We start from the raw sequence: 17,253 nt of genomic DNA on the forward strand, positions 1-17,253 counted from the left end.
TGTAATGTATTTTTGGAAAGATATCAAATAAAAGACACAATTCAGTTTAAATACAGATATGTAGCCAAAATGAAAATAATACACCTACCATTCTTGATTTCCGTTGTCAGCTATTTACATTAAAAGATTTAATTATTACGAAGTAGCAAAGATTCCATGATGGTGTCTGGTGGCATAAAGGTTTTATTGGTACGAATTTGGCATAGTTCCATTCTCACACGTGGTGAAGCCAGGAGTCAGTTATGTAGATAACAACACAAAATTGTATAACACCACACACTATAAAGTATTTTGTTTATGCCACATTTTAGAAAAAAGTTACTTTAAAATGGTAGTTGGTTTTTATTAATTATTATATTGATTATTATTATTCATTATAATAAAATACGAATAATTATAATTATAATATATATTTGTTATTTATAAAATAAGAATATAAATAATTTTATTATATTATATTATTATAAATAATTACATTATTATTATTATTATTTATTATTATTATCATTATTATCATCACTATAGTTTATTACCTCTTCCTAAGAAGCCAAGGTTTCTTACTACCATTAGTTTTATAGTAGTAGCCAGGAAGTTTTTGGAGAGTGTTGGGGACAACTTCCTGATGCAAATGTTGGAGGAACCAACTAGGGGCTGTGCTCCTCTTGACCTGCTGCTCACAAACATGGAAGAATTGGTTACGGGAAGTAGAAATGGATGGCAACCTCAGCAGCAGTGCCCATGAGATGGAAGAGTTCAGGATCCTCACAAAAGGAAGAAAGGAGAACAGCAGAATACGGATCTGGACATCAGGAAAAGCAGACTTTGACTTCCTCAGGGAGCTGATGGGCAGGATTCTCGGGGAGGCTAATATGAGAGGGAAAGGAGTCTAAGAGAGCTGGCTGTATTTTAAAGAAACCTTATTGAGGGCGCATGCACAAACCATCCCAATGTGCAGAAAGGTTAGCAAATATGGCAGGCAACCAGCTTGGCTTAACAAAGAAATCTTCAGTGAGTTTAAATACAAAAAGGAAGCTTACAAGAAGTGGAAACTTGAACACATGACTATGGAGGAGTATAAAAGTACTGCTCAAGTATTCAGGAGTGAAATCAGGAAGTCCAAAACACAACTGAGTTGCAGCTAGCAAGGGATATGAAAGATAACAAGAAGGGTTTCTACAGGTATGTTAGCAACAAGAGAAAGATCAGGAAAAGGGTGGGTCCCTTACTGAACTGGGGCGGAAACTTAGTGACAGATGATGTGGAAAAAGCTGAAGAATTCAATGCTTTTTTTGTCTCTGTCATCACAGACAAGATCAGCTCCCAGACTACTGAACTGGGCAGCACAGTATGGGGAGGAGGTGAGCAGCCCTCAGTGCTGAAAAAACAGGTTCAGGACTATTTAGAAAAGCTGGACATGCACAAGTTCATGGGACTGGATGCAATGCATCTGAGGGTACTGAAAGAGTTGGCTGACGTGACTGCAGAGCCATTGGCCATCATCTTTGAAAACTCATGGCAATTGGGGGGAAGTCCCAGATGATTGCAAAAAGGCAAATATAGTGCCCATCTTTAAAAAAGAGAAGAAGGAGAACCTGGGGAACTACAGACCAGTCAACAGAAGTGCCCTAGGGGTCAGTCCTGGGGCCAGTTTTATTCAACATATTCATTAATAATCTGGAGGATGGGGTGGATTGCACTCTCAGCAAGTTTGTGGATGAAACTAAGCTGAGGTGAGTGGTAGATACAGTGGAGGGTCGGGGTAGGATACAGAGTGACCTAGACAAATTGGAGGATTGGGCCAAAAGAAATCTGATGAGGTTCAACAAGGACAAGTGCAGAGTCCTGAATGGAAGAGTCCGATGCACTGCTACAGACTGGGGATCGACTGGCTAAGCAGCAGTTCTGGAGAAAAAGACCTGGGGGTTACAGTGGACAAGAAGCTGGATGAGAGTCAACAGTGTGCCCTTGTTGTCAAGAAGGCTAACGGCATATTGGGCTGCATTAGTAGGAGCATTGCCAAAAGATCGAGGGAAGTGTTTATTTCCTTCTATTCGGCACTGGTGAGGCCACATTTGGAGTATTGTGTCCGTTTTGGAACCCCCACTACAGAAAGGATGTGGACAAATTGAGACAGTCCAGCAGAGGGCAACAAAAAAGATTACGGGGTTGGGACACATGACTTATGAGAAGAGGCTGAGGGAACAGGGCTTGTTTAGTCTGCAGAAGAGAAGAGTGAGGAGGGATTTGATAGAGGCCTTCAACTACCTGAAGAAAGGTTTTAGGGAGGATGGAACTAGGTTGTTCTTAGTGGTGGCAGATGACAGAACAAGGAGCAATGGTCTCAAGTTGCAGTGGGGGAGGTCTAGGTTGGATATTAGGAAAAGCTTTTTCACTAGGAGGGTGGTGAAGCACTGGAATGGGTTACTTAGGGAAGTGGTGGAATCTCCATCCTTAGAGGTTTTTAAGGCCTGGCTTGACAAAGCCCTGGCTGGGATGATTTACTTGGGGTTGGTCCTGCTTTGAGCAGGGGGTTGGACTAGGTGACCGCCAGAAGTCCCTTCCATCCTTAATATTCTATGATTCCATGCCCATAGATGGGCAAATAAATAGTATTAATTTTAACACTTTCAAAAGCTATTTTAAATAGCTTTTCTAGAGGAATGATTTTAAGATTAAGTATCTTGCAACCTACTGAAAGCAAATAATTTTATTATCATTTATATGACAGAAGTTCCTAAAGCCCTCATTCTGTCAGATAGTGGCTGCGCACATACACATAACAAACAGTCCCTGCTGCAAACAGTATGCTCTAAACGGGCAAGACAGGCAAAGGGTGAGAAGAAGAAAGTATTATCCTCATTTTACAGATGGGGACCCAAGGTTCAGAGAAATTAAATAGCTTGCTGAAGCTTACGGAGGAAGACTGTGGCAAAGCTGGTAACTGAACTTAATTCTTTTAATTCTCAGTGTAATAATTTAACCACAAGATCATCCTTCTTCAGAAAGTTGTAAGAGACTTTTGAGTATAAATAGGACAATCTGGAGAAGAGAGAAATTAAGGTGTTGTCTACTTACTTTGCAGCAAATTGAGGTGTGAATCTATTCTGCACTAGCTTGCAATGGACTAATTGTCCATGTGGACCTGCTGATGCACTCTAACAGTTTGTTAGTTTGCTTTGATCCTGTCCTCTTTGAAATATGGAACTAGACCAAAAATGAACTAATGAAGTTTAATGAACGACAGCAAGGTTAATGAACTGTTAATGCACCAGCACTAAAGACATTTGCTTTATTACTGAAGAGGTGGAAATTTCCTCCTTACAGTGGTGTAAAGGCAAGGATGATTTTGTGGATAAGGTATCAGACTGCACCTCAAAAGATATGGGTTCAGTTACAAGGTAATAGAACTTAACAATGCCACTGATCCAGGAGTGAAATTTGTCAGCTTGGATTACTGTAATTTAAGGGAGAAAATCCGCATATTTGGGGAGAAAGAAACATTTTGACACCTTTTAAATATTTTTTTAACATGGCAACTGTCTAAAATATATTCTGAAGTGTGGAATATAAAAGGTAGACCTGTAGGATATAGCAAATGACCAAAGAGCTGGTGAGGAATAGTACAGGTTCAAAACAATAACTGCAAACACATAATTTTATTCACATGGGCAATTTTATTAAAGTCAATGGGCTTTATATGCAGAAAGTTGCTCACATGTTTAAGTGTGTGTGCAGGATCAAGGCAAAAGGGTGAAAATTAAGTCAACACATGTTGGATTATGAACTTGAATGGGAGCAGGATAAGGCCCTAAATACAAAGTTCATCATATGGATATTATCACTATATTGGTTTATAGAAATTATATGCTGTTGATCATGTAATAATATCCATATGTTAAACATCTTGTTTTCTGCAGCCATGTGATAAATTACAGAACCATGTGTGAATGAATATTATCCATACTGGATTTTGAGTCAACATAATATGGAGATAGGAAGGAATTTCACATTTGGGGTGAAAGAAACATTTTTGACTTTTTTTTTTCTTTAAATGGTAGCAGTTTGAAAGCTGCTTATCAGTCTGGAATGTTAGTAGTCTTGGTAAAGATGGATTAGAAAGAAGAGTATTGATGGGACTGTTAAAGATGCAAAATAAATGCCATATCTTGAACTAAGACAATTTTAAGAGCAAATCCCCTGCCAGCGTAAATTGGTATAGCTCCATTATACACTATTAGAGAATCTGTATCCCTTAAATCCAATATTTTGAAACTTATTAGGTCTAGAAACATCTTTATGCCTTAGGGAAGGTGGAAATCTATGCCTACCAATTGTTTGAAGCATCTGTATCTAGTTTTGGGAGGTTCCAAAATACCAGATGTTAAAATCGTTGGTTCCCTGATGAACAATACATTTATTTATATCATTTTAGAAGTTTTAAAATTTTATTCTTTTTTTTCTCTCACTCTGACATCTCTACCTGTTACCTAAGAAAAAATACAATAGTATCAACAACAAATTAAAACTAAAAAATTGTATAAAATATCATTTCTATAAAATATAGCATAAACATAATATAGTGATGTTACAATTTAATTTGTTAATTATATTAATAAGAGTTTAGTTCCATCAACATGCATGAGTGATGACATCTCCACAAACTCATGCCAATAAAACCTATTTATTACCATGTACCATTATGATAATAGATTTTAAATAGCAGTTAACAGGTGTATTCCTCAAACCAGCCAAATCATTATATTTCATTATTTTATATTGTAATACTGCATATGACCTGGATCCTGAAATGGGATCCACTCTTGCGGATGAATCATTATTATTAATAATAGAAATATGCATTATTATGGTGTCCCCCAATCCTTGAAGATCTTAAAGGCTAAGAAGGGTGAAAGAAGGGAAAATTATACACATCCACTTTTATATGCAAATACTTAAATTTTTTATTTTTTAACAACTGAACTGAAATTGCTTAGATTTAAGTTTAGAAGAATTCTGATTGCACAATATTTGTGCAATATGCTGTCAAGACACTTTTTTCCCCTGACAAAATTTATTCTTATTTTAAAATCTGAGCACCTTCATTATGAAGTGTCTTAATGGAAACTTCTCTCTGAAATACTGTACAGATACATGTACAGTAGCTCTTCTCTCAATTATCTTAATAAGCCTCATTATGTAATCAGCTTAAGAACACTTTTTTATCACTCTGATTTTAAAAATTGACTTCTATGAAAACTATTATCTGCTTGGCTGAAGAATCCTTCATACCATGTAATTATTTCCTGATGATTGCACATTCTGGAACTATTCAGCATGGTTACAAACCTCTTCAGTGTGTCATGCCACACCCACAATACCCTATCTTTACAAGCATAATTTTAAAAATTATATATTAATTTTACATTATTTTATTATATGAAACTTTTGGATTTGACATACATTGATTTGACTGCAAACTTAGTTTTGAGTATGAGAATAAAGCTGAACTCTTTCAGGTTCATGCATTAGAAACCTCAGTAAAAGATTCTATAATCAGGATTCATTCAGAATTTGAGCCTGCAATAAGATCTGTGTGTACACTTATGCAGAGCTCATTGCAGGATCGGGGCTTTAGCGCCCAATTCTCAATGCACCTAATAGGAGTCTTTGCAGTATGTTAAATGGAATTTAGATCAGTCCCTTAATAACCATTTTTATTAATGATGTGTGATCCACAACAGAATGCATCTTGCCCACCCAAAACTGTCTTTATTTGGCAGAGCTAATAGGAGTAAAAAGGAATAAAATAATAACAATAATGATACTTTGCCCTATATATAAACTTCAATCTGAACATCTCAGAGTGCTTTCTAAACATTACAAATTTAGCCTCACAAAAACTCATGGGAGATAGGAATGATGAGTAGGCAAAAATTATTTTTGTCAGAAAAATAAACATATATGACTCTGAATGCACACATGGAGCAGTTCAGTTGACCTAGAAAAAACCTGTTTTTTACAGTCACTTATCTAATCATGACCACAATTAAAAGGTAGTTTTTCTGCTTTAAATCAAATTTAAATTGATATGGATTTTTAAAAATTCTGTTCTCAATTTTAGTGCTATCTGCTGTCAAGATTTGTAAATTTCAAAGGTGTCTTGCCTGTGCAATAGCAGACAGAAAGACATATTAAGGGCTACTTAAAGTCCAGCCAAAGTTTTCCAAGGATCTGGGAATGCTGAGAAAGGAGCCTATACAGTGTAGATTAGTGGAAAATGGAATAAATTGAGAGTAGGCACTATTTCTCAGGATGCCTTAGATATCTATGTATTGTCTGATGAATATGTACCTGCTCATGCATTTCCTTACTTATGAAAAGGCTTTCAGATTTGGGAAAGACAGTGTGTTTTCTGACTGGTTACCTGTGGTACTAAATCCATGTTTGGAATGTAAAGTAAATACACATATCTGATTTGGTTTTTTTAGATCATATATAAATTCAATTTATACCACCAATAAGAGTCTGAAGGTTATACACTTTAAAAGGGGATTTCTGCAATCCTTTATTGGTTAGAATCAATACACTTCCACCTCATGCCTTAATACTAGAGATAGGTAAACCCTAGAATATATATTAAGTAGGGCTGTCAATTAATCACAGCTAATGCATGCAATTAACACAAAACAAATTAGATTAAAAATAGTCATGATTAATCACAGTTTTAATTGTACTGTTAAGATTAAAAAAATTCACTGCGAGATTAAAAAATAGTCATGATTAATCGCAGTTTTAATCACACTGTTAAACCATAATACAATACCAATTTAAATTTATTATAAATAATATTTTTCAATTCACCTCATACAAATCCCATTCATATGCCCCTTCATGCTTCAACTTGTAGGCTCTAAAGTTTTACATTGTTTTGTTTTTGAGTGCAGTTATGTAAAAATATATAATTCTACATTTGTAAGACGCGCTTTCATGACAAAGAGATTGCACTTACAGTACTTGTATGAAGTGAACTGAAAAATACTGTTTCTTTTGTTTATCTTTTTTACAGTGTAAATATTTGTAAAAAAATAACAATATAAGGTGAGCACTGTACACTCTGTATTGTAATTGAAATCAATATATTTCAAAATGTAGAAGAACATTCACCATATTTATTATAAATTTAAATTGGTATTGTATTATGGTTTAACAGTGTGATTAAAACTGCGATTAATCATGACTATTTTTTTAATCTCGCAATTAATTGTGATTCTTTTTTTTAATCATTTGACAGCCCTAATATTGGATATTTTGAAAGCATGTATATCTCCCTCTGTTCCTGCAGGTATTTCTAATGTCTTTAAATAAAACAAATTATGAAACAGAATGCAGTGGAACTAAAGGAAGGATTTTGACTGCTCTGGTATTCCATAATATCACAGTTCCAAGTAGAAGAGGCCAGAATGCAGGAGGGTGGAAAAAGGCCAGTGGTATCAACAGCATCATTTTTACTATCTAGCCAGCTACTTTAATGGTCTTCATGTGTGCCTCTCAGTGCAGGTTAAACATTGACTAAGACTTTTGTTTAAAAAAATCCAACCCTCCTCAAACCTCATTGGTTAGTGGAAGCTGGTTGATATTTTCCAGCTTTAGAAAAACAAAATAGCCTATTTTCAAGGGTTTCTCATTTGACTATTTTGCTGAATGCTGTATGCAGTGAGATAAGTCCCCATGCATTAAAGGGAAAACATTTCATGAGGTACAAAGTTGAGCAGAGCATACTGTACATTTCTTCATTCTTTATTCCACTTGTCTCATTGAATGTCAGCCTCATGGGCCAAGATGTACCCTGTTATTGTGAAGTATAAATGTTTTAAAGGAAACTTTTGGAAAAAGTACTGTATTCACTAGTAGGATTCCAAAACCAACAAAAGTCTGGCAACAGGCATAGTGTTTACTGGACTATGAAAACAATACTATGTATTAACATTCAAAAAGAACTTCAGTCCTCTGGCAGGTGTGAGGGCTTACATCTACAATCAAAAGAGCCTTTGAAAAAAAAATCTAAGCCATAATTATTCAAACTTATTAAAACAGCAACAACAAAACATATATACAGCAATAGTAATTTATTGATTAATATATTGTTTTACTGATACTTTTATCCTTGGTTGGAGTTTTGGATTGTCCAAAGTGGACAAAAGGTAACAAAAGCCCAGGGAGACCTATAGAAATAGTATGTAACAATGGTTTATAAAAGAAGCATAAACTGAAGTTGAAAAGACTTCTAGTGGGTCACAACATTGTAATAGCAACACAAAAAATGTTAAGATGAGAAGGAGTGTCTATAAATGGAACCATCAGATCCCTATTTTGATGAGAGGAGATTGTCATCTCTTTCAAACACTGTTGTTCTGGGGAGCATGAGACAATTATGTAAGCTGGCTGGAAGGAGAGAACAAAGGGAGGAAGAAGAAAGGGACCTGTGACATACTGTACCTCAAAATAGCACCCTATAACCCCTATATTCACCACTTGTATATGGTTATGATATTGTGTACAAAGAGTGCCTTGGAAGCTATCATATGAAAGGTCATGATTTGCTGAAACTCATTTTTCTGTCAACATAAGTATATCATCATTGTATATGGAGTTATGAGATTTTGCTATATGGTTGTTATTGAAAAATGTTGTGAGTCTGGAAGGTGCCCAGAGCTAGCTCTCCAGTGACAACAAAGAAGGTGACCCACAGTCTGCTGGGTGTTAAGCTACCATCACCATCTATTGACCAGAAGGTGAATTGTAAACAAGAGATTTACAATTCAGTAAGAGACAGTTGCTCGAGCTCCACACAATGGGGATGGTACTGAACTCCATGATGCAGCACAGCCTCAGGACACTTGACTCCATGTTTGAGGCAGTATTTTTCCAGGCACATGAACTGAGCATATAAAATAAGGGACAGTGGCATCATGAAATCACCTCTCTTTCCTCTCCCACCTACTCTGAAGGTAACAAGAATGTTTGGGAATAAAAAGACTTTGAATTGAGGAGATTGGTCCCATGCTGAGAAAGGAATTCAGCCTGTGTACTAAGAACTGTCAGCTGCTTGCAACATCCAGTAGGATGAGAAAAGATGTTTGATTCAAATTTTACTTAGTCTAATAAAGTTTAGGATTTAGAATGCATGTTTACTTTTTATTTCTGACGTAACCATCTCTGATCTCTATGCTACCACTTATAATCCCTTTAAAGCTATATTTTTCTGTGGCTAAAAAACGTATTTTAATGTTTAATCTTAACCAGTGAGTTTGTACTGAATGCTTGGAGGATCTGCTCAGCTTACAAAAGGAGTCCACTATCCTTTGATGAAGTGGCAAACTAATTAATGAGCTTGCATTGTTCAAGAGGAAATCTTGAACGGTGTAAAAGGATATATTTCTGGGATGCAAAGCTGGATATCTGGGGATGTACTGGTGTCTCCCTGTGTATAGTTCATAGGAGGCTGTGAGCCTGCATGTAACATTGTGTGTGCCTTCATATGCTAATGCTTGTGTGAGAGAGAAACCTGAAGGGCTGTTTGTCACTAGCAGAGCAGTGTCAAAGGTACCCTAAGGACACAGCGGTCTCACAGTCCATGTTGTACCCCAGGGGTCTGTCACAGTACCATTGAGTGACAAGAAGTTTCATCATCATAGATATTATTACCCCCTTTCTCCAGCCTGCTGAGACCTTGGCATTTACCGTCACACAATTTTTCTGGTCCTGAAAGAGGTCCTAACCAAATCAGGTGAGAAAAGGAAACCAAATGACATCACCGTTTTAATAGGATCAGCTGAAGCCTGAGTGATAGCTAGGATGTGACCCAAAGGTTCTTATTATGGCTCCTCTCCCTAGTTTGTAAGTTTCCATCACCACCTAATTCCTTTCTGTTTCTCCTTTTTACCTTCTATCTAATAAAAACTCAGTTAGGCTATCTAGGATGAAACTACTCTTGCAATCATTTGCTATAACCAATGAGAAGAGCTAAAAACAACGCCTGAGTAATCTGATACAAGTCTATCCAGACTCCGAGTGGCTAATAAAACAAAGTTCCATGCCCGTAATTTTCCAGCAACTATGCTGCTAGTGAAAAAGACAGATACAGAATCAGCATGTTCTTGCCTCTGTCATTCTTTTCTTTCTCCCTGTGAGTTTGTCTTTTTAACACAAAACAACAGTATTGAACTTCAGCAACTGCGCAAATACCACCTATGAATGGTAAGAGCTTGTAATAACATCTTAAAAAGTATCAAGCATGGTATTTTCCCCTTTAAAGAGTCTCTATAACAAAAGGAAATACAAAAAGATTATATACGCTTAGCATTGTTAGCACTGATACATTTTTTACATAAATATGAAGTGTGGGGAAAGGGGTTCAAAAATTTTGAATTTCAATAAGAAGTCACCAACCTGAAAAGGTTGAGAAACAATGCAGTAATACATTGTCCTGAAACTAAATAAGACAGGATTCAAGATTTCAAAAGCAACATACATGGATATAAATAAATAAATAAATAAATAAGTAAAAGACAGAGTTTCACAGTCTGCTAATTTTACCTGTTCCAAGTAGTGTAATGACAGATTGATATATTTGGCCTCTGTCAGGAGTTGACCTCCAACTCCAGTCTTTGCAACACGCTCTGAACCAGCTAAGTCTACTAAATGTAGCTTGGAACGTCGGACGGTTGCAGATCCTGGTTCCTTGCTTGAGATGTGAATGGTGAAAATGCAGTGGGAACGAGTTGAGGCTTGGTTCATTGGAGTCTGTGAAGAAAAGATTACTAAGTTTTGACTAAAAAAAATATAGCAAAATATAACTGCCGTAGCACCAGAACTGACCAAACCAGATTTGTTAGCTTATAAATCACTACACTCAGATCTCTGCAAAGAGAGGCCCAGATTGTAACCCCTTAATGCCCATTGGTAAACTGTTACATACACGAAAATTCCCATTGAAGTAATTGGGACTACTTATGCAAATAGCTGCTCAGCAATGGAAGTAGGAAGCTCACAGTCTGGCCTAAAATTTGGATAGTTATAACATGGATTCATTATATTAGCAGACAGCAAATATGTGTAGCATTTACTTTAGCACCAAGATAAGTTTCATTAGTAGTTTCATTAGCCATGATCTACAATTTGCACATTCTAATTGAGAGAAAGGGCAATATGATTACACAATCACTTGGAAAGTTAATGAACTTAATTAGCACCTCTTGAAGGTAACAACAATCACAGCTGATCTTACTTTTAAATGCTTCCTTTCATCAAAATATTTGGAATGTAAAACTCTCCAAAGCTTTACAGATTACTCCCTTTAATTTGGTTCTTTAGTATCCAATTTCTAAATCAGAGACTAAATCAAACTAATGCTAGAAATGTAGCACTAAGAGTTCTAGTAGAAGAAGAAGGTAAGAAGTTAGCTCTCACCATGAATGTGGGTAAGAGACTTCACATTATAATGGAAGACAACTTCAACCAATGATACAGTTAACTTGTGCAAAAACAGGTACATGGCTAAGCAAATTTGTATGTTTTCTGTATACATGTAACTGATGAATACGAGCAAGAAGAAAAAGTCCAGACGAATGGAATCTTTTAAAACCATCAAATGGATAGAAATGTTGAAAAATATCAGCTTCTAACTGCATTCTGTATAACCTTGTGGTACTATGCACTATGATCAGCAGGCCTAGAAAACTTGTAATACATTTCCCACTTAACTACTGTACTTAAGCATCCCATTTTGTATAGTATGCTTTGTTATGGTCTCTAATTTTATTAACTATGCTTGTTTATGAAGCACATTGTGTTGTGCAGGATGTCTTCAGTATTGATTTTTAAAGTGTGGGGAGATGGAGAAAAGGCAGATCAAGTTGCACATATTGTTCTTTTTTATCTGTAGTAGAAGAAAGGATAGCAAGAATTTTCATTTTAATTAACTCATCTGATGGCTATAAAGCCATATGGGGTAGAAAGTGTAGTTTTCTACAAATATGAATTTTTAAAGCACAGGAAAATAAGCATTACGATTTTATTAATATACTGAATTATAGTGCAGTACTTCACTTTCCTGACAACATGATAACTCAGACGCTGCTTGAAACGGAAACATGGCTGTGAAATGGAAATGTGCAGTTACCACAACTAGTTCATTGTGACATGCTTCTAGCTAGGTACTTACCACTGAAGCTTGAAAAAAGGTGTTTCTATAAACATCAAACGGTTATATTTTCAATACTCTTAGTTACCAAAATTTTCTGACTTGGCAGATTCAGACAGGAGTATAATTTGGACAAATCCTTTTACAAAAGGATGCAACTTTATACCTTACTATTTTGTATGGCTGTTGTAACCATTCCTCAACTACTGGCACAATGACATATGGCAATGTATGGCCAGATTTCCAGAGAAGCTGACCTCTGACTTCAGTGGAGTTACAGCTGCTCAGTGCCTCTGAAAATTAGGACAGAGAATCTTATAACTAGACACTTGACAATTGCTTACCCTCCCAAATGGTAAGATACCACCATCTGATCTGTGTTTGTTTTCTTATTGTATATTCAGTAATATCCTTTGACATCTAAAACACTTTCAAAGCTATTATTAATCTCAAAGCTATTATTACAAACAGTAAGACTCACAAAACCTTTGTCAAGAAGTATTATTATCTCCAGTTTATAGAACGGTAGTGAGATTAAAGGCCTGATATTTAAATAGGGTTATTTTTGGTGTCACCTGCAAATAACTATAGAGGCAACTAAGTGCACATTGACAGATAAGTATCTGATGTGTAGGCACAATAAGGTAGTTAAATATAAAATGGCCTTTATTTGAGCTTGCAAGCTAAATCCACCCTCAATTATTTGTGACTGTGAAAAGAGAAGTCAAAATTTCTGACTCATATTCCTTTGTTTTAACCCCTGTACTAGGCGTCCTGTCTTTGTTACAACCGAAAGCTTATCCTAAAGATTAAAACAAAAAATCAAGGCAATTGTCTTTGTGTATTGTTAAATTAACTGTAACAGAGTTGCAGTATTCTCTTTTGGTTCCACCTTTTAACAGGTGTTGACCCTGCTAGGAGATTTTAAATGAGCCTTGCTTGTTGCAAGTGTAGCTTGTTAACCCCACTGAGGACATAAGGAAGGTGGACGTGGATCTCAACAGAGAGACAATCTACGCTGAACACTACTGTAAGAGGAACTACAGAAGCACCATGGGCTTACAACAAGGCTTAGCTTGGATTTTGTTTTATTTTGAGTTAGTTAGGCCCAGATCCACAAAGGGACTAAGGTGCCTAAAGCTCAGATTTCTGCTTCTGGGTCTGTGCACTGCTAACTCAGGCAGGTGCCCAGGCACCTATGTAATGCCTAAGCCCCAGATGATCCTCAGACCAGGGTCAGACAGCCACTGTTCCACCTATCTTGCCTGCAGAGCCCATTCAAGAAGTGTGTTTGAAGCATGCCTAACTCCACACAAAAGTGGGAGTGAGAAGATAAGACCTCCTTTATAATATTTAGCCCAGTGATTACAGAACTCACTCAGCATGTGGGAGACCTCAGTTCAATTCCCTTCTCTTCATAATGTGCAGCCAAGATTTTAATTCAGGCAGAGTGGGGAGCTGAGCCGGGGTCTCCCACATCCTGAGTGAATTCCCTAACCACTGGACTAAAGACTAGAAGGAAAATCACCACCATCACTACCTCCTTCACTAGCTGTGTTTTATGTGGGGCAGTCTATGAGAACCCCTATTGGATTGGGAATTTGGGACCTCCAGGCAAGAGAGGTGGGGCATGCCTAGTCTGAGGATGCTGCTTGGGATTAGGTGCCTAGTGACAAGACTGAGGAAACTGCGTGCATGTCCTTCGACAGATTTGTAGGCACGGTGGAAGCTTAGATACCTGGGGGCTTTAAGTGTCTGTGTGATTAAGCAGCAGCTGAGTGGGAGTTTTGAGGATCTAAGTTTTGGAGTGAGGCACCTAAAATGGCAGTTGATATTAAAAAAGATCAGAAAAAATGTCCAGGCATCTTTAATTTCATAGAACTTTATACAAGCAAGATCTAAAGGAAATAGTACGTAATGATTTATCCCAGTTGATGCAGTAACTTATGTGAGTATTAAAAAGTGGGAATGATGAACAAATGCTGTACCAGAGGGTCTTCAGGGCAGAGACCACATTTGTACAGCACCTGGCACAATGGGGCTCCACTCATGACTGGGGTCTCTGGTTACTCCTGGGATGCAAATATTAAAAATAAATTAAAATGTAAGAATGTATTGCTACTTTCTTATCAGGAGCCTCATTACAGTAGCTGTTTTTCAACACACAGAAAAACATATTTTTACTTAATTCAACTTAATAAAGTCCTATGACGTTTAGAGTGTTATAAATACTTAATTAGACAGATAGACAGAATTTTTAACACTTAATCATACTGGGTATCAATGTTGATAGAATTGCCATGAGAAGGAATTAATTCCAGGTAATTCACTTCTATACTCATACTGGTGTTATATATATATATATATATATTTTCCCTTCTCTCTCTTTCTCTCATATATATATATCTATATCTTTGTAGTATATATATATGAGAGAAAGAGAGAGAAGGGAAAATATCACTATTCATACAATGGTTTATGACCAAATATCTCAATTGTTTTTCTAAAAGGTGTGACTACACTCTGAAAAGTGAATATGTTAAATTGTGCCTTCTTTATTTCACCAATTCTGTTTCTATGGATACTGAAGAATCAGGTTCACTTATTTTAGTGGAAAATGTATGATTTTTACTACTCACGGATCTGAGAGTGAAGTGGATATTTTTTTGGCTCATACATTATCAACAGAATTATTAAGTAAGTTTCATTTGAGGGGCCATCACTTCAACCCCATTGTTTTCAAATTATGTTCTCAATAATACCTGTTTATCCCACTGAAGGCAGCAGGGTTACAGAGGCATAATTTAGGGCATAATAGGATAGCAGAGGTATAGCTCAGGACAGCATTTGGCCTACAGAGTCCTATTGCTGATGGTGATGCACAAGCCACAAAGAAAAGAGCTTGAATTTCCATATCCCAAGCAGGTTTTGTGAAGCTGGCAGTCAGAACTCCCCTGTTAGTCTACTTATATATAAACTGAGCAAATCTTATCTGGAAATCATTGACACAGTAAATGTGGAACTTCCAAATGCCATTTTTACAAAGTCACTTTTCAGAGTAACAGGATTTTATCTCTACTTTGCAGTTCATATATATCCAGCTAAAGTGTTCCCACATACTGAAAACTCCAGCAGAGCTAGGGTAGGAAGTGTAAACCAATAAAAATTTAAACTGTTAAATGTGATGTGATTATGGAATGTTAATTGCAACCATAATCCCCCTCCTCCTCTTCACTCTCCTAGTTGTACCACACACGTAGATACAGGGCACAAAGCTACAGAAACAAAAACGTACTTGTCAACAACTCCAGCCAAACAATAAGGCTCCTGTTCCTTTTTTTGCATCTAACATATGAAACTTCACTGAGTATTCACCGTGCAGCTTTTCTGACAACTTGGAAATGAAAAAAATAGAAATGATTTTAGACAGGGTCTCAATGCCTACTACAAAGATTCTGCTGGTTGCTTTCAAAGTTTGTCGTGGTCTTGTTAGCAACACTCTTTCCATAATTATATGAAGTCATTCTTTCACATTAACTTAATGTGAAGGAGGGAAAAAAACAATAGGAGAGAGGCCTGGCTCAGAGCAGATGGTTGCTATTGTGAAAGCTATATATAGAATAATAGATGAGCTACATGATTTGCAAAGAAATAATTCCTTCCAGGAATTCTGTGACATCAGAAACCACAAATGCGGAGCTCAAGTCCTCTGTGATGTCATGTGAACAATACAAAGGAATTAATTGCAGGTCAAATGCTGATGCCCAGCTCTGGCATTGTAATGCAGGGATCCAATAATGTTTATATCTTGTAAAAACATTTTTTAGTAATGCATCAACTTCTGCATCAATGTTAGAAAACTAACATAAGAGATATTTCAGACACACATCCACCCAAATTCCTATTATTATGGTGGTAAGAAAAATGTCTTGAGTTATTGAAATTAAGACAAACCTATTTAGAATTTTTTTGACTGCAACAAGTAGGTGTATTTCATCATTACGGTTGCAGAAACAAATACCATCTACAGAAATGTAGTTGACCAGAATAAAAGAATTAGAAGAAATGGAATGATGTACCGCCTATATTAAATTAACAACAGAACTATTTGAGAAAAGATGAGCTAAATGTGATGAATGGATAAACAGAAATTATTGATGTAATGTTTATACTATTCTGTATACATATGGGAAAATGAAATCAATTGTGCTCTCCTGCAAATGTGGTATTAAAGGCTTTTTCACCTTAATTTAATCTACTCCTCCACACCAGCTAGTCATTTGTGCCCTGTCCCCTTGAAGGTGCATTCAACACTTTGGGAAATGATAACCTACTGTAACTTGTAACTTACTCAATAAAATACACACTTTAAAAGGAATTAAGATGAGTTAAATGTGACATTCCCCACAATGTAAATCTCCCAAAGCAAGAAAAGGTCCACTCAGAATATGATTAAAAAGTGTCCAATGGTACACATGCAACATATTTACATTGCCCATGACAGACTCTACATCTTTATAAGACACTTCCTTCAACTTCCAACTTAATTTTCTTCATAGTGATATGCAAAAGAGTCAATTACCTTAAAGTAACTATGGGTTCTTCAAGATGTGTTGTCCATATATATTCCACTCTTGGTTCACATGCACCCCATGTGCTTGAGACTGGAATCTTTTGGCCAACAGTGTCCCTTGGGGTTGTGTCTATGTCCTTGTGTCCCTCATGAAGGGTGGTGCCGCTTCAGTCACCACTTATTTCCTTCACCAATATAGAAACCAGGTGTTACAGGACCCCATAGTGGCTGGGAATGAGGGCACCTCATGGAATATATAGGGACAACACATCTAGAAAATCCACAGTTACTATTAGGTAAGTAACTGTTTCTTCTTCTTTAACTGCTTGTTTAAATATAGTCCACTCTTGATGACTCACAAGCAGTGAGCTGATGTAAGGAAGTCGGTGCTCAGAGTCTACCTAAAGATTGAAATACAGCTCTGTCAAAAGAGGCATCATGTAGTTACTTCCCCTAGAAAATAGTGTCTCATGAATGT

The 17,253-nt window shown here is 36.5% G+C and overlaps 1 protein-coding gene across 2 annotated transcripts in view; it reads right to left on the bottom strand.

Annotated features, from left to right (window-relative positions):
• The window catches only part of KIF6 (kinesin family member 6), a 272,771-nt gene that overhangs the window by 172,859 nt on the left and 82,659 nt on the right, over positions 1-17,253 (bottom strand). For both annotated transcript variants that reach the window (XM_067564771.1, XM_067564772.1), the window contains exon 7: positions 10,597-10,803. In XM_067564771.1, coding sequence (XP_067420872.1) covers positions 10,597-10,803 — 207 coding nt within the window. The remainder of the gene's footprint in view (positions 1-10,596; positions 10,804-17,253) is intronic.

Source organism: Emydura macquarii, unplaced genomic scaffold (assembly GCF_026122565.2).
Source record: "Emydura macquarii macquarii isolate MOO-44397 ecotype Brisbane River unplaced genomic scaffold, CSIRO-AGI_Emac_v2 contig_2676, whole genome shotgun sequence".
Lineage (NCBI taxonomy): Eukaryota > Metazoa > Chordata > Testudines > Chelidae > Emydura > Emydura macquarii.